The following is a 20069-nucleotide window of genomic DNA, read 5'->3' on the forward strand; positions in this document are numbered from 1 at the left end:
CCAATGGATAAGTCGGCTTAGGCATACATTCCGACGTCCGGGTGGCTTATGCTGTGTAACCATGTCTATCTGAGAGGTGTGTTTGCGAGCAGATAAAGTAGGCCGCAACGCATTGCGCGACACCTCTGCGATGGAACCAACTCCATCAGAGTTTCAGATCATAAGGCAAACCTTAGACGCATATTGAAACGATACCCAAGTGGTCCTACCCAAGCATGAACTGACCTAATTAGGGCGTCCGAGATGATGCGAAAACTTGAAAACGGACTCGCCGGTGTCCTCATCTTTCGATAACGGTTATCTCGGCATCGTTACATTACGCGAAGTATGTAAGATTGTTCTAGCCGTCCTCATCTGACATTGCACAGATTATCCTATCAGTGCAGCCTCCACCTCTGTATTCACACCCCCGACAAGATGCGCTACTACCTGTCTCCAAGCTCACCTGACACGTTCCTGTACGCGACCTCATCTCCACCGCCCCGTCTCCTCACCTGCCGTACGCAGACATGTGATTGCTGATAACGCTTCCAAGGCCAACCCCATAGGCGTAGGGCAGTTTCGCCCGTTGCCTGTCACCTCTTGCATGAACACAACGCGCCTAGATGTTACACCTGCATGATCTATGCATGCCTTCCCCTCACTCCCAACAAAAGCACTCCGCCCCAGTCGGCTGTCCTCCATACATTCGAGGCATGTGTGTACTATACAGCGGGTTGCCTCATCTGACCAAAACTACACAAACAGCGTAATGGCTGGGAAAGAGGCGCTTCTATGGGGCCATCTCTTCTGTCTCATGTATTGTGTGAGGGTGTGAGGATGGTCGGCGATAGGCCGACCGGTAGAGCGTGATGCGGGGTCGCACTTTCTGTATTCGACCTCTGTGGTGCTAGATAACGCAGCAATGCGGCTTGTGGGTACATTTTGGGACCGACATGACAAGTGAGCTGCCCTGACCGTTCTAGCGAAGGTCGTCGAGTGCTTTGAGCATCTTTGCCCAACTCCCGCGAACATGCAATCTAGAGTGTGCAGGCGCAATCATCATGTGTACATGTAGTCGGTCAGCCACAGTACTGTTTGATCCGGAAGGTAAGTCACATGTCTATCATGATATAAACGATTCTAGACGCTGTCGCATCGGCAAGCCCTGTCAATACAGGCTGCTCGGCATTTTAGAGCACTGTTTGTGACCCAGTTCGTGCCACACCACTGGATACGAGCGGCCTGCGAACTGTGGCGAATGCAGCGGGAAGGATTCGCTCAACGAACAAGGAATGCGTAGGCGCTTACGACTTATCTGAGCGTGGCGTAAGGCATGCAATGTATGATATCATTCTTGAAAATCTTCGCAACCTCAGAAGCAGTCCAAGACTGAATGGGACGATATAGTGTTGTGACCTTTGCCATACCAGCCGTATAGCTGTGTGGAGAACAAAGTTCAATGCTGCGCCGTAGCGATCAGCAAAGTTGGCTGTGGCTGACGACATCCTTGTCAGTCTCCAAGCGAGCATGAGGGGCAGAGTTTTTGAGTCAAGAGATGACGGAGCTAGAGCATAAGGATGCTAGCGCGCAAGGCTGCGATATTCTTAGCAACTCGCATGAATCCTTTTTCCATCATCAATTCGCATCATCAAAACCTACGATAATACACTGCAACCACATGCTGCAGTTCTCTCAGTATTATCAATCACCTCCGACGTCGGAAGGAGCACGAAAGCTGACACATCAGATCTGTACGATATCAGTCGAATGAGAATCTCACCGTTGTTGAGCCGCAACGGTGTGCTTGTGGCTTGCCCTATCATCGTCGCATCCTTGTCTTGGCTACGACATCTTCGGTGCGGCAAATTCCCAACAGACACACCACTGCGCTTATCTACCCACCACCGTTGTCACATCTATGAGCATACGCACCACGTTGGCCACCATCCGGTCAGAACGAGCGTCTAGCAGCAGATTAACGTTAGTCAGTAGCATGGGCGGCTGTAGGTAATCTAGGCAGGGTCCACGGAGCCTCCCTTTACCCTGTCGCCTTGAAAGCAGGGTCTAGGTGTTTTATGGAGTATACTCCGGATCTTGTGGCGTTCTGAATGGGGTCGAGGTAGGCGCGATATGGTGTGTTGAGAGATTGCGTGCTACGCGATGCTAGATGGCGGATGAGCTTATTCTGCGGACCGTTGGGATGCTACTGTAGGAGCTCATGTGGGGAGAGGAGGGTTGGGATCGATTCTCCGTGGAGCAAAGGTTGGAGGATGGTGTGAACGGTGGGCGTCACATGCAGCTCTGGCGAGAATCTGTGCGCCTGGGGCAAGAGATGCGGAGATTGTCGATTGCGGGGAGCGAGCGGTGAAGGATCCACGGTACACAGCGATGGCTCCGACCGTTTGACGGTGACTATGGGCGTTGATCGTCAAGAGCACGGAGTAAGATGTTTGCGGATCCTCAATTGATGGGCGATAAACAGCAACCTCGACCGTATTCCAAGCCAGTCTCGCGTTCTCCGCGGTCCGAAAACATCTCGAAAGTCCGAAGGCCGCCATCATACGTCCGTACCACGGTTCCTCGTGTATTACAGCATTACTGACCCTGCGGCTCAGCTCTATCCGAAAAAATCAAGGGTCCAATCTCCGTCCTTGGAACCCCAGGGTCCGATCAACGCCTAGGCTTTGACATATGCAAACTTCTCACCCACTCGACCTCCCGCATACTCAAATACTCGAGACGACGACATGTGAAGTCCATCGGACGTCTCCGGCCATGACATCAAACCCTTGATCGTTGGCCCACTACACGCACTACCGTATGACTTACTCCATTCTCCACCGTGGCTCTCCACACGACAACTGCGTTGAGCACAGGACATTCAGTTGACAGTTGGGCTCTGCACTCCAGTCTCCACACTTGTAGCGAGAAAGCCGACGAAACTCATTTTCCTGCGTGGGTGAGCGAGCCCCGCATTGGGCCGTGGACTAGGTCTTTAGCACAATTGCTGCAAACTCGAACTGTTGAGAGTGGGTCTCCCATCCCATCACGTCCACCCCTTACTTACCCTATCCCACCATCTCTCTTCTCTTACAAGCCACGCGTTGAGTGTTCCATATTTCCTGATCCGACTTCTCGCTTGTGCACCAATAGATGGCGGATGTGTAGCGCGACGTAGTGAAGCGCCTCGCTCAGCCCCGCGGAAAATCACATTGACCCCCCGGCTATAGTTATGGCCGATGATTCATTCAGTTCGACGTCGGACGCAAAATAGGTGGGCGCTGTGGAGACGATGGATGGGGAGTCACTCGGCGGAAGCTAAGGCTGCGTGAGGAAGCCTTCCGATGCTCGCGGGACGGAGATGATAGTTGTAGAGGCGCGATGGGCGCGATGCAACGGGTGGATATTGGTCGGGAGGTTTCACGGTGGTGAAGATCGTGTCGCAACTGTTGAATACAGTATACTAGCGATGAGTAACAGTGGGACATGGGAGAGGAGCAATTTGCACGTTGGGATCCTAGAGGGCTCTAGAGGTAAGCGGAGTATGTTGCATCTGGATGGTACGTATTTCTGTATCGGAGAGTATCATTTCTAAGCGCACAATCTTGCCAAAGCTTCTCTCCCAGCGTGTAAGGTCTTCCCGCCTCGCCCTACGCAAATTCATTCTCCTTCTTCAACAAAGACACCGTAGGCAGTGTCACGTTCGCAGTTGGTATGACTGGTAGAGTGAAGTTGGCAATTGGCGAACCGGTGAGGGTAGGAAAGTTTGTCACGACTGGTGGATTGGGACCCAATTCACATGGGTGAGGTCCAGGACGAGGCGTAGGTTGGAAGAGGTTGCTGCACTGCGAGGTGTTAGTATAGCGCCTTCATCTCAGGGAGAACGTGAGTCACTTACTATGCGTGTTGGTGTTGGACATCCACCCACGGCTTGCATGTAACAGCCGTACGAGAAGTTCTCTTCGAAATGGCAGCTCTGGTGCTTGTGTTAGACCAACCATAATATGCTGAATCCATCGTCTCATGTAAGTCAACCTACCTGTAGTGCATCAGTTGCCCAGCATGGGTACCTAGCTGTCGCTAATTGACACTGGCATTTCTTCGTAAAGATTGGGATTGGCTCCCAATGAGGTGGCCTTTTCGACGAACTCAACTCTGGGTCTTCATCGTCGTCGTCGTCTGAGCTGGGGTCACTCGTCGGGAAAGCTGTGACTGGGATGTTCAGCGAAGTGGAATCTGGCGTGGCAGTAGTCGATGTCGGTAGGATTGCTGAGAGTGAAATGAGAGTTGCTCCTGGAGCGATCGAAATGTCTGTAGCTTGGGGATATGGAACTGCTAAAGCCAGTGCTGCCAGAGCACTGATCAAAACGAAGGTGCGCATTCTGGTAACTTGTTGCTGGTTTTTGGTCAATCGCAGAAGTGACTGGTGAATGGCAAGGCTGTGAAGTCTTGGTTGTATCATTGAGCCTCTTCATTCTATGTAACCGTTACCGCTTCACGGGGCCTCTCAGAACCATATTGTTTTACGATGCTCTTTAGATTGCGATTGTCAAGGTTCGCCTCGCAGTGGTATGCTATTGCTCAGATCAAGTCTTCTTCCATCAACTTGCGACAAAAGTTGCAGTCGCGTCCGTTGTGAAGCTATACATAGCAGCAAAATCTGCGCCTGTATTTACCAGCGCGTATTCCATGGTGTGGCTACTTTACCGTGATTGTGAAGTGCCGAAGGCCGCGCGGCTGATTGGCTCCTTCTATGCGTCTTAATCTGAACTCGATATACCCTTACATCGGGATAAATGGCCTAAATTGGAGGATTCATGGCAGCCAAAACCGAACATGGACGTTGGACGGCACACCCTCTACCAGACATTCCGACCATAGGACCTCCACGGATATGCAGCCGCCTTATCAAGGTGATCGTCAATAATTGATGTCGTAGTGGGAAGACCCGAAGAATCCATAATGCGTCATGTGGCTGCAGTATGATCTCTTCTCATGCCTCAGAGGCGCCCAAGGATTTGATATGACGAAAGACGAGGCCGTTCCTTGAATCGGTTGAACGAATCCTTTGACAAGCGGGAAGGCTCAGCCCATGTATGTGGCGTACACCTCATGCAAAGCTTGGCTCGAAGCAGCCTCCTGGCGTGCGACGACCCGTTTAGGACGTCCTGATGGAGTGTTGGTGCTCCCACCCTGTCCTCAACATGTGGAAGCATGCGTCGCAAGCTGCACTTTGCTGATCAGGGTCCGAACGGTCTCGGCCGCTTGTGTCTTGGAAATGAGGGGTCCAGGTCCGTCGTTTGGATGTTGTTTCCCTAAAACCCATGTAAGCTTGTGAAGTGTGGCCTGGTGTGCTGAGGTGCCGTGATATGCACTCCGCCATCAGCATGGAGCGGAGACGAACTGTGGAGACACATCCACCGTTCAATGTTGTGAATATGCCTGGTGGAGTGATGTGCGAATTTGCAAACCTTGAACGTTGCGCTTTGCTAATAGATTTTGTTATCGGTGCGAACCAAGGATTGGCGATACAAGAGGTACATGGAGGTACTTCGAGATACTTGGTGGGTCGGCATCCCTCACGCCAGCCTGCCCCAGCACACCTGGGCATCTTGTGTAACACAGGCTACGCACGGGTTAGCCTCTGATAACATATATTGCCACTTGGTGTTGAGATCGAGAAAATTCAGCGGTGGATAACGCGAAGCTGACTAGATTTTTTTTGCAAATCAGTCAGTGGAATTGAAGGTTGTGCAATCGTGGGCACAGCAGCATCAGCATCTGAGTGCAACTTAGTAATCGAGGCATGTGATTTGGCGGCAGACGCTCGGGCCTATGACGAAGTTCGCGATGCCGAACTTCACGAACTGCCAAACGTCGGTCAGGTCGTCGCGTCAACCATTGCACACGATCTTGTAAGCATGTTACTTTCGTAGCACACCAATGACATGACACATCAGAGGCAATAGCTGACATTCGTTTCATAGCCCCTCATACCGTAACAATGGCACCATCCAGGGCTATTCTTCTTCGCCGCATAGCCTCCGCAGCCACAGCGCCATGCTTACGACCGAGTTCGCGTCTCCTCACATCGTCTACCTCTGCACTATGTAGAACACAACAGTCGTCAGTCTTGCGATCGAGCCTATCACGACAGTCACATTTGCCCACGCTATGCACGCGATCATATTCGCAGTCAGCCAGCGCGGCGCCTGAAGCACCGGATTACCTCAACGAGGCAGAATTACACGTCTTCAACAAGATCAAAGCGGAGTTGGAGCCCGTGAAGCTGGAGGTATGTAATGCTTCCCCGCTTTCTCGCTTTCTCGCTTGGATATGCGTATGTGCGGAGTTGGGAGCGCTATGCGTTGACCACACCGATCGCACGACCGACTACTGCACCGCGAGCATGCACGTCATATCAGTATTGCGGGGTATATTGCAAGTCTGGACGCACATCAGATGTCGAAGTATTAGCAACACGTCTGCAGAATATGAGTGTGCTTCGGTTAGTGAACGAACAATCGCTGACATGTAGGGCACAGGTACAAGATATTAGCGGCGGCTGCGGGTCCATGTATGCCATCCAGATCGAGTCCCCTAAGTTCAAAGGCTTGACGGTCATCAAGCAACACAAGATGGTCAATGAAGTGCTGAAAGACGAAATCAAGAGCTGGCATGGTGTACAGCTTAGGACAAAGGCTGCTTGATCGCGGCTCGAATACGGATTGTATATATGCTGTACGACTAATGTATACTTGATAGTTATGAGATGGAGCTTTATGAACAATGTGTCGGACGCCTTGGCTGTGACTCGTTAGTCACTTGACAGTCTATCGCAGCTGCCTTGCTTCGCATGCTGCGATCCAGGCCGAAGTAAACGACCACTTTGGGAACTGAGGGCACGTTCAATTACGATTTTGAACACCAAAAGCTAAAAACAACGAAGGAGTAGGCAAGCTTGTCGATCTAGGGGCTCAGCGAAGGCAGGCTTAGCAGAGGAAAATACCATAGCTCCTAAGCTCTTATTGTAGGTCATGATATCAGACAAAAGCGCCAATAACCTTCGACTCTGATTGAACCTAGATACTAAGTACAGAAGAAAGCCTGAGAGCCATATGCACCGTCCTCTTTTCCCTGGATATCACTCCTCGTCGTCGGTATCATAGCAATTGCCGATGTCTAGTACGTCTCCATCTACTCGAAGATCAGAATATTGGCTAGATGAGTGGTACGCAGCAGCGTCAATCCATGAACTTACAAGTCTCAACCTCTCCCGACCAATTGCACATGACCAGCCGGCAACCAGTGTAGTCTGACACCTCAGCGTCAGGAAATCTCGCTCTAAGTTGGCCTGGTGCATCGACACTGTGATTGGGGTAGTTCACACAATTATTACTCGCATCCACCCCTTCATCATGTCTCTCAAATCCAAACAGCCGGATGGTTCTCAATTCTGGGCAAGCCTCAGAGTCGAGTAACTCAGGAAGCACTATTTTGACAAATCGATCGTAAGAAGGGCCATTCGCACATTCTCTCATATACGACTGTGGAGGTAGATGTATGGAATCAGTGTATGTTTCACATGCGTCAATACGTTACAGACTTACCTTGTTACTATGGCTATCTCCCGTGTTCTCTTCGGCGACGGGTCGTTGATCCAGGATAAGGTGTTGCAGCGTCTTTCGTGTCGCTCTAAACAGAGCGCTCCACTCCCTAAGAACTCGCTCGTCGGAGGGCGTAGAATAGTACATCATTCTTTGCTCGTACTCGGTACCAACTCCAGGCTTGCAAAGATGTAGTGTCTTGAGACTTACCAGTCTCGATATGCTTTCAGGAACCAGGCATGCAAGAGCACGAGCGGTAACATATTCTGGCCACCACAAGTCCACCTCTACGACTTTCGTACACCCTCCTTCCGTCATCTCTTCTACATAATCAAATATCTGATCCTCTGGTATAGCATTCTCGGAATCCGGCCAGCCTATTGGACGATCCAAGACGGCCAAATGAAGTTCCTCGATCCGATCAGGTTCCGTGAGAAGCCATCTGACAAATTCCTCGGGGAAATAACCACGCAATTTGAGCGTCTTCAAGTTTTGCAATGCCGGCAGCTGTACCTTGGATTCATCCAACCCTGAATTTGGTTTCCAATAACACGAGATCTCTAGATGCTCCAAATTCACAAAATGTGCAAAGCTTCGGGCCATGCTATTGGGTGCGGTGAAATGCGTCGGCAAACAGAGCCATCGCACCAACGCGCCTAGTTCTTTCTTCCTCTCTTCGACCAGCCTTTCCCCTGGTTTTTCACCACTCGAGAATACATTGAGAAACTTCTCGCCTTGAATGAGCGCCTTCTGAGCTGACTGGTATTGCGTGTTGCTTCGAGGACCGGTATTATAATGCGGCGTCATGCGACTTGTAGCTTCTTCGATTCGGAGCGCGTTGTGTGCGGTTTGCGTATGGAAGCCTGGGCGGTGCATCTCAATGATGGTCCAGAGAATGGGTTGTACAGCAGAGCGGTAGGCTTTGGAGACGCGTACCATTGCACATAGGTCTCTGCTACAGAGGTGTTCCGTTATACATGCGAAGACATCGGTCGATACTTGTTCCATTGGAAACGGCATTCTTGCGTGATGGCGGTGAGGGGCCTTAGAAGTCAAGGGATATCACCCAGTTGTCCAGCTCAATAATAGGAACAGGAAGCAAACAAGGGTGGTGCAAGTAAGGTAAAGAAGTCAGTGTCTTAGAGTAAAGTACAACAACACTACATCAGTGGAAAGCTTTGCGCGGTAGAGATTGCTGTGAAGCTACCTAGGTACCACGCCACATGAACTACCACGCCGCATCAACGTCAACAAGAGCGTCACTCGGAGTGCATACAGGGACTAGCGCTTATGCCGAGCCATGTATAGGATCTCGTTCCTGCCCAGCACAATACGCTAAGCTAAATGCGGTGTAGACCTGGTTGTCTGGTTGTTGAGTCGGCATTGCGAGCAACAGTCAACGGAGGAGATACTGATTGAGAACCGGATATTGAATACACAGGAGTGCTCCTAAATTCGTGATGTAAGACGCAAAAAATGGCCGTAGTGTTCGTAATGATCTGGTGTTCCTCGCGCGTACGATCCGCTGAAACATCGACAATATATTCTTCTTAACTTCAAAATCTTGCACATACGACCATAGGATCTTGAGAGCAAGGCTTCCCGTTCGCTCAGCCATATTTAAGCAAGATACCGGCGGACTAGTACTCGGGTGGGTGACCACCGGGGAATCCCCGCTGTTGTATGTTTTTGGAGTTTTAACAGATCTTTTTTTGCATGTGGGGCGGCCGGCGCATGGATGTTTCTGATTTTTTTGCTCTTCTTTCTAACTAGCCAACTGTTCTTAGTCTGGTCTTATCGTGCCCAGATCGAGATAAACTGCCTGTTTACGTACTATATGTAAGACAAGAACGAAGTCTCAATACCTGGGAGTGCTACCTTTTGCGCACAGCACTGTCTCACTACCTATCAACCTATAGATGTAGCTTTCAGCAATGAACTCTTTCTCTTGAACATCTTGAATAGTTTGGTCCAGCTCTTAAGCATAGGGCTTGAGCATCAAAGGAGCGTTTCTTGTAGAAATACCCTTGAACATTGCCCATCTTCTCCTCGTGTTCGCGTTCATCCCTTTCAACTTCATCAAGCAAGGATCGCAGGCCATCATCGTGTTGAATGTCGACGAGTTCGAATCGAACAAGGAGGGCGACCTATATTCCAGGCATCTGTCAGTCGCTGGAGCCGCACGGAAACTGCTTAAACTTACAATGATGAATCTAGGCAGCAGCAGGAGACGGTAGGGCAAACAATAACAGGGAACGATCTGACCAAATCCCATTCATGTGTCAATATTGAAGGAACATCACGTCATGAGCCAGCCGGCGCCGGAAAGCGCTCCAGGGCTGATGTAGATGGAGAGGTGACACGTTCCTAGCGTGTTCGGCAGCGCGCTGGGCGTGCTCCGCGAACCGGTCCGTCGGGCTTACTTGGCCCCTGATTCCCCCGACCCATCACAACTGCATTCCTCCAGGCATAATAATCACTGACTCATGTTGCTATCCAAAGTGTACTGCGCAATGTAATGGCATTTTTAATGACGATAAAGCGTGTGTATATATCTACAAGAATTCAAGCCGCAAGGCTTTTTGACCCCCCTACTTTGCTAGCGCAATTCTTCAAGCGCTCTCAACGGTGATGCTAGCAGATCCGGAGCTCTGGTAGCCCTCAGTAGCGAGGATCATGTAGTTGTGCGTACCAAGCTTCTGTCCGTACTTGGCCCAGGCATCGAAGTGGTTCTTGACGGTGATGGTACCACCGACGCGCTTGCTAGTCCTGACGGACCAGTACTGCTGGAAAGTAGCAGTGCCGTCAATGGAAGGCTGGTTGGTGCGGGTGGTCTGGAGGATGTCGTATGTGCCACCGTCAGTGGTAACGGAACCCTTCTTCTGAGCAGCAGAAGAGGGGTTGTAAGAGCCGTAGGTCTCGACGATGTAGTACTCGACGAGCGGGTTGCGAGTCCATCCGTAAAGAGAGACGTAGGAGTTTACGTTGGCAGCGTTCCAGGTACCAGAGTACTTGACCACCTTGTCAGGCGAGCCGGGGTTCCTAACGAAGAGAGTTAGCAGAGTGGAGAGCGTGGGTTCTGAGGGTGCCTTACCATCCCTTGCCAGCAACGAAGTTACCAACGTTGGACCACTGGACATCGTACTTTCCGGCAGCGCCGTTGTTGTAGGTGACCTGGCCTTGGTTGTCGGTCCAGAATGAGTAGAAGTAACCGTTGTTGGTGCCTTCGCCTGGCTGGGTGGCGCGAGCAGTCAAGTTGGCAGACTCTTCCTGAGCACGAGCATCGAGGATGAGGCCGAGGGGCGAGGCGAGAGCCGCAGTGGCGCTACCGAGAGCGAGAATGATAGAAGAGAAGGCAACCATTGTGTTGATTCAAGTTGGAGATGCTTGGTGTCCTTCTTTCGAGGACAGTTGGGACTCTTATATACCAGTGGATGCGTTGTACCGTGCTGATCATTACCAGGGACCGCCGGTGAACTGCGGCTGCGGATCGAGGGAGCCTTACAAATTGGAGGGCACCTGCCGGGCAGGCGCACCTGGCGTATACCAGCCGTAGTAACTGTGGAGTGCATGGGAGCATGTCTACGTCCCGTCGCCGTGTGTGGAGCCGTGTCCTAAAAACAAGATCGAACCACCGGGTATTCAGGGTCTGAACGTAATGGTTGGACAGCTGTAGAGGCGTAGTTTTGAAACTCGAAACATTCATTTCCGCTGGAGATGCGTTCTGTGTGGACCTGTCATGCTATAGGCCCGATATACTGTGGTGCGACAAGAGTGGAGCGGAAAACGTCTTGGCCAGTCGAGAAACATGTTGACCCGCTGCGTTCTGGATTGATCCTCCGTATCTTCGAAAACCATCTTATCGTCGCATTGCTGTACCTGAACGTGTGCATGTTGATTTGCACAAGCTTTTGCATCCTGATTAAGCTCAGTCAAGCACCGCGCCAACCCACGATGCATGCAGTCAAGCCACTTTATTTCCGCATCATCAACTTATTTGCATTTTATCCAGCTGGGCATGCGGCATGCTCAGATGACCATAGGTGATATATTCACCGATGGTGTTGGCAAAAGCATTTGGTCTGGGACCAAGCATTTAGCCGGTCACTTAGCATTGTCAGCGCATTTGTAGCGAAGATCGTCGTGCTTAACTGTCTCAGCCGGGTTGCTTCGTCATGGATACATTGCGCCAAGATCTTTCCAAGATTCTTGGAAGCCGGAGATTAACATTTTGAAAGTACGGTGACATGATGCCAAGAAGTGAGGCAACGATGTAGTACGATTGATATTAATCTGGTGCCGAGACCGATATTCATTGATGGGTATGCCGGCTGACAGATGGGACTACACAATGTGCTCCCTTGGGTATCTCGGAATGAAGAAAGTATGACGAAGGAAGATGCCGGCTGTTGAGGTCCGCATCCAGATCAACGTCGGTCGTTCCACAGTCGATCGATAACCTGGAAAACCGCCGTGATCAACTTCATAGTCTCGGAGTCAATATGCTGTCCAAATCGCTGCTGCATCTTGTCGGGATGCCAGCGCACGCGCTCCGCCTTCAGTAGTGACGCAGGGTCCTCCTTCCACGTCTTTGTAGTCCGGAAAAAGCGCTCTATTTCCTCCTTGGAGACGTGATTCGCTCTGCCAGACACTACGGGCCATGGGATCATATCGCGGACCTTCGCATCTGTCTCCTTATCCAGACCTTGGGCATTCTTCAGGCTGTCCCATTTGGCCGTGTAACTTTCCCATGCAGCCTCTGCCTCCTTCGCTTTCTTCCGCTCCTCGCCCCGACGCAGGCTCTCTTCCATGCGGCGACGCATGCTCTCTCTTTCTGCTTCCTCCCGCTCGAGTTCCTCATCAAGCTGACTGCGTTGCGCTTTTCGTTTTTGACGCGCCCGTTCTTTCGCCTCGCGTTCTTCCACAATGTGCTGGTGGCTCTTCTCCCACATCTTCGTACGCACAAAGTCAGCATACTCCTCTTCCGTCATACGCTCCAGCTTTCCATCGGGGCCGGGTTTTGTGTCGGGATATATGTGTACGGGCTGGCCATATACACCTTCCCAGTACGCCGCACCTTCATCGTCGGCAAGCGCATCGAACAGCGACTCGCGGAAAGCGTCATCGGGAGCTGGGCCTGGAGAGCCTGTACCTAGATCCTCTAAGTTGTCGTATAATGATTCGCGGTGACGGTAATCAGGGTCGTAGTAGGCGCCGTCTCGTGTGGATGTCGGGTGACGATCTTGGTCGGAAGAGCGATGCTTGTGCTTATGTTTGCGCCTCGAGTCGCGGTGGCTGCGCCGTTCTTCGCTGGTCCGATCCGACCTGTGTCTCTTGGAAGTATGGTCATCGGTATCTTCGTCCTTGCTTTCGCTTTTGTGACGCTTTGAGCGATGTTTGGACCCAGACTTGAAGTGAAATCGTGACGCTTTGGCCGTGGTGTAGAGGCTCTCCGCCGGTGGATCGCTAGCCTGCTCCTCCATGATGAGGACTATGGTGGTTTAATCGACATTCATGCATGAGTGATATTTGTACAAGGTGTGCGGGTTGACGTGTCTGCAGTCATTGCGAACCAAGGGACGTGAATTGCGGAGAAGGCGCGGAGGTGTCGATGATTTCACTGGTCGCGCGCGCCTTGGCATGCGACGGCCCAATTCGCGGTCGCGACTCTGACACCATCCCAACTCAACATCAACATGTCATTCAAATTCGGACTCAATGTGAAGAACAAGGGCGCGAATCCACTCGCGAAATCGGCCGCCAAGCCTTCTCTGGGGAAGAAGAAGAAGCCGCTGTTCGACGAAGAGGAGGAAGATGTGAAAGGCAAATCCAAAGCGGCTGACGGCGCCCAGGAAATCGGCGAGCTAAACTTCGAAGACACTCTGGCCGCTACCTCATCAGAACCCTCGAAACCAGCGCACTCAAAACCAAAGAAAGGCCAGCCTCCAGCTCCTCCGTCCAAGAAACCTAAGCCGAAAGAAGATGATCCCACCGCCATCGCGTACTCCGCCAGCGCTGCAGAAGCCGAGAAACGCGCACAAGAAGCTTTAGAAGCCGACGCCACCATATACGACTATGATGCTGCATACGACGCGCTCCACGCGGTCAGCGCCGCCAAAAAAGCTGCTGAACGCGACAGCGCCGCGGAACGGAAACCCAAGTACATGGATGCGCTCTTCGAATCCGCCGAGCAACGTAAGAAGGACCAACTACGGGCACGCGACAAATTACTCCAGCGCGAACGTGAAGCCGAAGGCGACGAGTTTGCGGACAAGGAGAAGTTTGTGACCGGCGCATACAAAGCCCAACAAGAAGAGACGCGAAAGGCCGAAGAAGAAGAGAAGAAGCGGCAAGAGGCGGAGGAAGAGAAAAAGAAGAAGTTTGGTATGCAGGGCTTCCACAAACAGATGCTCGCGGAACAGGAACGACGGCATCAGGAGGCTATGGAGGCAGCGGCGCAAGCACTGAAGGATGGTGTGAAGCCCGTTGTTGAGGAGGGAGAGAGGGAAAAGACAGACGCTGAGATTGTCGAAGAGCTACGTAAACAGGGCAAGAACGTCATACTCAACGAGGATGGGCAGATCGCGGACAAACGCCAGCTCCTCTCAGCAGGCCTCAACATCATCGCGAAACCCAAGCCCGCTTCCTCTGCGTCTGCCACTGCATCTGCTGCAAACCAAACCCAATCAGCATGGACGAAACCCAAACCCGGCAAGAATGCACAACGCGAACGCCAGACCCAGATGGTAGCCGAGCAGATTGAAGCGGCGAACAAGCGGAAAGCAGATGAAGAAGCTGAGGAACAAGCGAAACTGGAGCATACACGCAAGAGTCAGAAGACAGAGAAGGACATCAGTAGTGCCAAGGAGAGGTATCTGCAGAGGAAGAGAGAGAAGGAGGCTGCTGCTAAAGCTGCGGCTGGGAAGTGAAGTAGCGTTGTGATACCCAATATATATTGACTTGTGCGATTCTAATCAAGTAGTCTGAAGTCATCGTAGCCTCCTAAAGACCCATACACCAGTAACACGCAATAGCAAGGAGGCCGGGAACGTACTGTCATAATGCATCAAACACCAAAGCAACACTCAATCCTTCCGCGCCCCGTCATCCACCTCGTGATCTCACCTATACCACTCAAAAAACCAAATCCCATTGGCTCTCATCCACAAGCCTCCATCATCCCGTGAGCCTCTATGTCTGTTCGATAACACGCGGCTCTCGGCGAATTGCACCAGAAACGGTTCGATGGGTTCGACCAGGTTAGAGCTTCACATCATTCGGCCATCCTGCAGTCGATGGAAAAGGAAAGTGCCTGTCTTTCGACTGCTTCAAACATGCGAAAAGCCATCATAATGGCGGTGAAGTTGACCTGATCGATTCAGGAAATGTTGGCGAATTCCGTTAGGTATTCTTCCACAACGGGGATGTCGCTTGTTCAATCCCCAAGCTGGAAGCAAGGTACCATTGTCCGCTGACGCGTCTGATCTTGTGTTTGGCGCATGTGACCGAGAGTGACGGTAGGACTGCGGCGATCGGCGAGGACCACTAATACTATGGTATACTCTAAAACTACAGCGTGGGGTTATGTAACGAAATCGAGATGAGGACGAAAAGAAGTTGTAAGTAAGATGTAACGGAGGAAGTGCGAATACCTCATCATTCGGCCCACCAGATACAGTAGCAGAAAAGAAATCAGTACCTGGGGCTGTGTGGCAGCGCCATCGGCTCTGAGAAGCCAAATAAATCATGTTCTACTCATGTGTTGTTTCCCAAGAAAGATGGATATGCCCCGCAATATTACCAGCCGTATCGATTGCCTGCTTCTCTCTTGTTGCGAGCACCGGCAGCAAAGTGGTCCTCCAGTGCATCTTTCTGAGTCGTCGCGACGTTGACCAGGCTGCGAAGACTATTCTTTCCAGTTCCAGATATAGATTTGAGCGGGTTATGCTGTACTGATTCGCCCTGTTGTCGCAGCTTCTCATTATGCGCATACTCCATATCTGTGTTGAAATCCTGGATTTTGGCGCCAGAGAAGTCCGGACCACCGCGTCCTTTCTTGCCGAATAATTGTCGGCGCTCTGCTTCTGACAAGTTCAACTCGGATGCGATATTGGTGAGGTTGTTCGGATCCTGTCCACCGGTTGAGGGAGGAGGGTGTTGTGTATACTGATTTGCTGGGGGCATGTCATAGACGGCCTCTGCCATGGCGACTTCCCCTCCCTCTTCTGCACCATAGAGTAGTGGCTGATAGTTCCCATCAGCCGTCTCTTTAGGAGCGCTTTCTGCTTCGTTGGAGACGCTAAAGAGAGAGACCTTGGGTTTGCGCGGCTTGGTTTCAGGAGGTGGTAGTTGCGATTGCGGCGTAGATGTGCTTGTGCTTGTGCTTGTGCTTGTCGCGGTGCTCGTCTCGTTCGTTGCGGCTGCTGGTCGAGGTGCTGTGGGTTTTTTCTTCTTTCCCTTGCCGACAGACATAGGTACAAAACGTGGCGTCGCTGGCTTAGGTACCTGCTGTGGCTCAGTTTCCACCTTCATCCCATGTTCCGCTATCTGAGGCTTGGTTTCTGTCTTTGTCTCGGATTTGGGTGTTGGCAAGTTGAGCATTGCGCGAAAGTCTTCCCTCTTCATAGGTTCCTTCTTTATCGGGTTGCCAGTCTCGTCATACTCCTCAGCCTCCACTTTCGACTCCCTCTTGAACGCAGGCTCTGCGCCAGTCTTTAGATTTATTCCAGATGCGAGTCCTTTCCCCAGCCCTCTGCTTCCCGTCTTTGAACCCTCGGATGCTGTGATGGCGTTTACGTTTGGTTTCTTGGGCGCGGGTAGCATTGCGTTGAAGCCACCAAATGACGAGCCCCCGCCCAGACGCGGCTTCTTCGACGGTGGCGCATCATCTTGGATGTCGTCTTTCTCCGATCGCGGCTGCGACGCGCCTGGGAGGTTGACCTTGATCCGTCCTGGGTTGGAGCGATCGACGACTTTTTGGAAGGCGGGTTTCGCAGTGGGTTTCGCGACTATTTTCGGCGCGGACGGCGCTTCGCCATCAGATTCTGAATCGGAATAGCCGGCGAGTAAGTTCATCGTGGCTGGGTCGCGCTCGTCAAGAGGTTTGTGTTGGGCGCAAGAAGTCGGAAAGTTGACAATGATCTCACTGCACGCGCGCCTGGACAAGGGCCGATGCCAAGCCAGGGTCCAGGGCACGCATTCACATCCCCACATGCGTCACTGCGGCCTCGCTGCATGGCTTCATGATACCCTTTCAGCTGGTCTGAGCATACCCTTCTGTTACGAGACTATGATACCTTGACCTTCCCACCATGTCGCTCCTTCAGAACGAAGAGTAAGCCCACCTGCCCCCGTGGCGCACGCCGCAGCTAACTTGGGCAGCTTTGTGCTATATCAGCTTCGAACCGCGTACCTCTCCTCGATCAAAGACGGCGTAGGCGAACGATTGATCAATGTAGACTCGAGCGTCCTGAACAACCCCGCATTTCGCGCCGCAGGCTGGGTTCCCAATGCCGCCGACATCAAGCGCACCTACTCCCCACCCATACCCACCGCGATCACTTCGGAATACTTCCAGGCCCCGCGGTCAGCTGGCCTGAAGTCGCCAGAGGGCTTTGGCGAAGATGACGACGAGGGTGGCATGGTCACTGGAGGGGCAAGCAACGACACGGTCGGGCCTACGCTCAATGCGAAACGGAGGCGGAGGAAGGAACAGCTGGAAGAAGATGATAGCAGTGACTTGAGCGACGAGAGCGACGACGATGACGATGCGCAGAGGTAGCTGATCATCACGCGCTCCATGGACTGAACTGACGGATTGCTAGACCAGCCAACCAGATCAAGTTCACCAAGATGCCGCTACGGACGCGCTCAGGATCGTCGCCCATGCCTGGATCAGCCCTACGCAATGAGCTGGCAGAAGCTGGAGAAGGCCCTTCACTTATGATCACGTCTCCATCACGGCCGCCGGACGACGTATTGCGAAGAGGATCATTGGGCACCGTAGAGGTGGGCAAAACCCGACCAAGAAGGGACACCATAACTAGCAGTGAGATGTCTTCGGAGAACGAGTTTGACAATTCGTCATTCAGAAAGAGAAGAGTCAACCCGCGCAAAGCCGCAGGTGCGAGCCAAATGCTTTCCAAGCGCATCGAAGAAGACTCAGGGGAGGCTGGCGGCGCACGCGCACGCGCACGCCTGGAAGCTCTGGACGAAGGAGATGAATCAGATGACTCCCTCACATCCGAATTCTCTGGCTCCGACGATAGCGCGTCTCTCATCGGTGCAGGAGGTGATCCTCTGGACTCCTCTCCCGCAGGTGGCGACCTTCCCACCATGCCGGGCTTGACGCCTTTCCAAAACATGTCACCGAAGAAGAAGAAGGAGCCAATCGCACCAACATTACAAGCACTGCCACCGCCGCGACCCATCAGTTTCGTACTACCAGTGAGCGCGTTGACCCAAGCACTACGAGCCAAGGAGCAGAAGCCATCGAATCCGCTACAGCGCTTTGCCATGTGGAACGCTGCTAGCGAAGCTCAGCAGAATCCTTTATACATCAAACTTTACTGTCCATTCTCTTCGAAACCTTCAAAGCCTGTCGAGCTGCTGATTCGGAAGTTCAGTGACAAAGGCGAGGGTCCTACTGTCGCGGAAGCAATCGGGTATGCACTACATCGATATCAGGAAGAGAAGCTGGAACCGCCGCTATCGCCCGAACAGATGAATGTCAACCGTTGGGTCATGCGCATGTACGATGACGGCGAGGTTGACGACGAGTTCCCACCTTTGACCAGGAACAAGCCGTTGAAAGACTTCGCTTCGAACAACGCCCGTGGCATGCGACCTCGAGCACGAGATAAGCCATGGGACGAGTTCGCACTTGTTGAGGCATCTCAACGAGAGTTTGGCGAGAACGAGAAGCTCACCCCTATCTACAGTCAGGAAGCAGCTAGTGCAGTCGCGTCGCAAACCGATGGTCCTGACGAGAAGGAAGAGAAGAAGCCCCTCAAGCCTCTTCCAAGTCGCGCGAAAAGCTTCAGGAATCCCATCACCGGCCCTTCTTTTGCGCCCACTGCGACGCGCAAAGACACCAGTAACCTTGCCGACGTACCAAAAGTCCCACAAACACATGCTGCTAGCCGCACTGGAGCCCCCAAGACAGTCAATGTCCACTTCACCGACGAGAATTTCAACACAAAACACTTCAACATACCCTGCACCACTGACACTTACATTGCTGATATCTTCGATCAAGTATGCCACGACTTGCGCTTAGAGAAAGCTTTGTATATCCTCAAAGTTAGCGGCAGCACTACGGTAGCGCCACCTGACCGCACTGTAGAGGCTCTAGACACGCGTATGGATCTGGATCTTGTGCGTCGCCGTTTCGTTGGCGACGGTGTCTACGGGCTTTCGGGATCGCCAGGGTCATCATCACCCAATGCACCACTCATCATCAGTACCGGTGGCGCGCCAAAGAAGACAAAGAAGGGCGACCGAACCAACGCCGCTGTCTCTGGCCAAGGTCTCATCCACCCACTCGCCAGGAACGGCGACTCCGGTGCTCTGGCTCTCACAGCAACGAACTACTACCGCCGCTATGCCGTCCTTCGCAAACAGCCCATGTCCTTTGCCTCTTCAACATCTCGCATCATTGCTCTTGATAATGAGTACATTCATATTATGCCCGGTGAGTCCAAGACAGGAGCGCGAGGCGGCTTTGGTGTTGAAGGCCAGGGCAAGACGACCACAGTGCATTTCAGCAGTGTGGTCGGTAGCAAGGTCAGCAAGAAGCATCCCAAGATGTTCCGGGTCATCGTCTTCAAGGAGCGCGAGACGAAGCGATATGACTTTGAAGCTCAGAGTACCAACGAGGCAGTGGAGATCGTCCGGGAGATCAAGAACGGTGTTGAGAGATTCTCGCAAGGCATCGTATGATTATGACGCCGTACAGCTGGACTATGGTATGCATGGCTTTTGTCTTCTTGATATCAGATTTGGGAGGGATGTGATGGCGTTCTACCCAATGTGGATTTTCGAGCGTGGGTGGTTTTAAAATGGCGTTTGACATGCAATTGCAACTTTGGTCTGCTCAAGGGAAGATACCTCAAATACATAGATATCCTGCTGATGTACATATGAATTCAACCTCTCGTCTGCGGCAGATCTGACGATGTTTGCAAAGCCATGCTCAAGACTACGCGTCACGTTTGAGACTCAAAATTGTGAGACCTCGTAGAACATATACGCACGAAGTGAAGCGTGTCTGTGTGAGAATTTGAGATTGAGAAAAGGCTTGGAAATGATGAGCCTTTCTCAGGACCTCCACAATGGACAATGGCTATCAAAGCTCAGCCCTGCGATCGCTCTTTCCTTCCGTCCGCGCACAGATAGTCTCTTGTATATTAAAACATGCATGACAGGAAATAACGTCTCCGAGAAGCAGTAACGTCAAGAGTGACATATCGAACGGTCCAT

The 20069-nt window shown here is 52.1% G+C and overlaps 6 protein-coding genes across 6 annotated transcripts; 3 read left to right on the forward strand and 3 right to left on the reverse strand.

The window, feature by feature from the left end:
• Positions 1-5986: 5986 nt before the first annotated feature.
• J4E78_008190 (uncharacterized protein) lies at positions 5987-6692 on the forward strand (the record flags this gene model as incomplete). Its single annotated transcript, XM_049368792.1, has 2 exons — positions 5987-6277; positions 6528-6692. The coding sequence occupies 2 exons, from the start codon at positions 5987-5989 to the stop codon at positions 6690-6692; spliced, it is 456 nt and encodes a 151-aa protein (XP_049219757.1).
• A 3509-nt stretch (positions 6693-10201) lies between these two features.
• Positions 10202-10952, reverse strand: J4E78_008191 (uncharacterized protein; the record flags this gene model as incomplete). The annotated part of the gene is made up of 2 exons (XM_049368793.1): positions 10202-10631; positions 10684-10952. The coding sequence occupies 2 exons, from the start codon at positions 10950-10952 to the stop codon at positions 10202-10204; spliced, it is 699 nt and encodes a 232-aa protein (XP_049219758.1).
• A 1064-nt stretch (positions 10953-12016) lies between these two features.
• J4E78_008192 (uncharacterized protein) lies at positions 12017-13072 on the reverse strand (the record flags this gene model as incomplete). Its single annotated transcript, XM_049368794.1, has 1 exon — positions 12017-13072. The coding sequence occupies one exon, from the start codon at positions 13070-13072 to the stop codon at positions 12017-12019; it is 1056 nt and encodes a 351-aa protein (XP_049219759.1).
• A 213-nt stretch (positions 13073-13285) lies between these two features.
• J4E78_008193 (uncharacterized protein) lies at positions 13286-14518 on the forward strand (the record flags this gene model as incomplete). The annotated part of the gene is made up of 1 exon (XM_049368795.1): positions 13286-14518. The coding sequence occupies one exon, from the start codon at positions 13286-13288 to the stop codon at positions 14516-14518; it is 1233 nt and encodes a 410-aa protein (XP_049219760.1).
• An 868-nt stretch (positions 14519-15386) lies between these two features.
• On the reverse strand, positions 15387-16664 carry J4E78_008194 (uncharacterized protein; the record flags this gene model as incomplete). Its single annotated transcript, XM_049368796.1, has 1 exon — positions 15387-16664. The coding sequence occupies one exon, from the start codon at positions 16662-16664 to the stop codon at positions 15387-15389; it is 1278 nt and encodes a 425-aa protein (XP_049219761.1).
• Positions 16665-16900: 236 nt separating this feature from the next.
• J4E78_008195 (uncharacterized protein) lies at positions 16901-19529 on the forward strand (the record flags this gene model as incomplete). The annotated part of the gene is made up of 3 exons (XM_049368797.1): positions 16901-16923; positions 16971-17366; positions 17414-19529. The coding sequence occupies 3 exons, from the start codon at positions 16901-16903 to the stop codon at positions 19527-19529; spliced, it is 2535 nt and encodes an 844-aa protein (XP_049219762.1).
• Positions 19530-20069: the final 540 nt, after the last annotated feature.

The sequence above is a fragment of the Alternaria triticimaculans genome (assembly GCF_023758025.1).
Source record: "Alternaria triticimaculans strain BMP 0046 chromosome Unknown scaffold_13, whole genome shotgun sequence".
Taxonomy (NCBI): domain Eukaryota; kingdom Fungi; phylum Ascomycota; class Dothideomycetes; order Pleosporales; family Pleosporaceae; genus Alternaria; species Alternaria triticimaculans.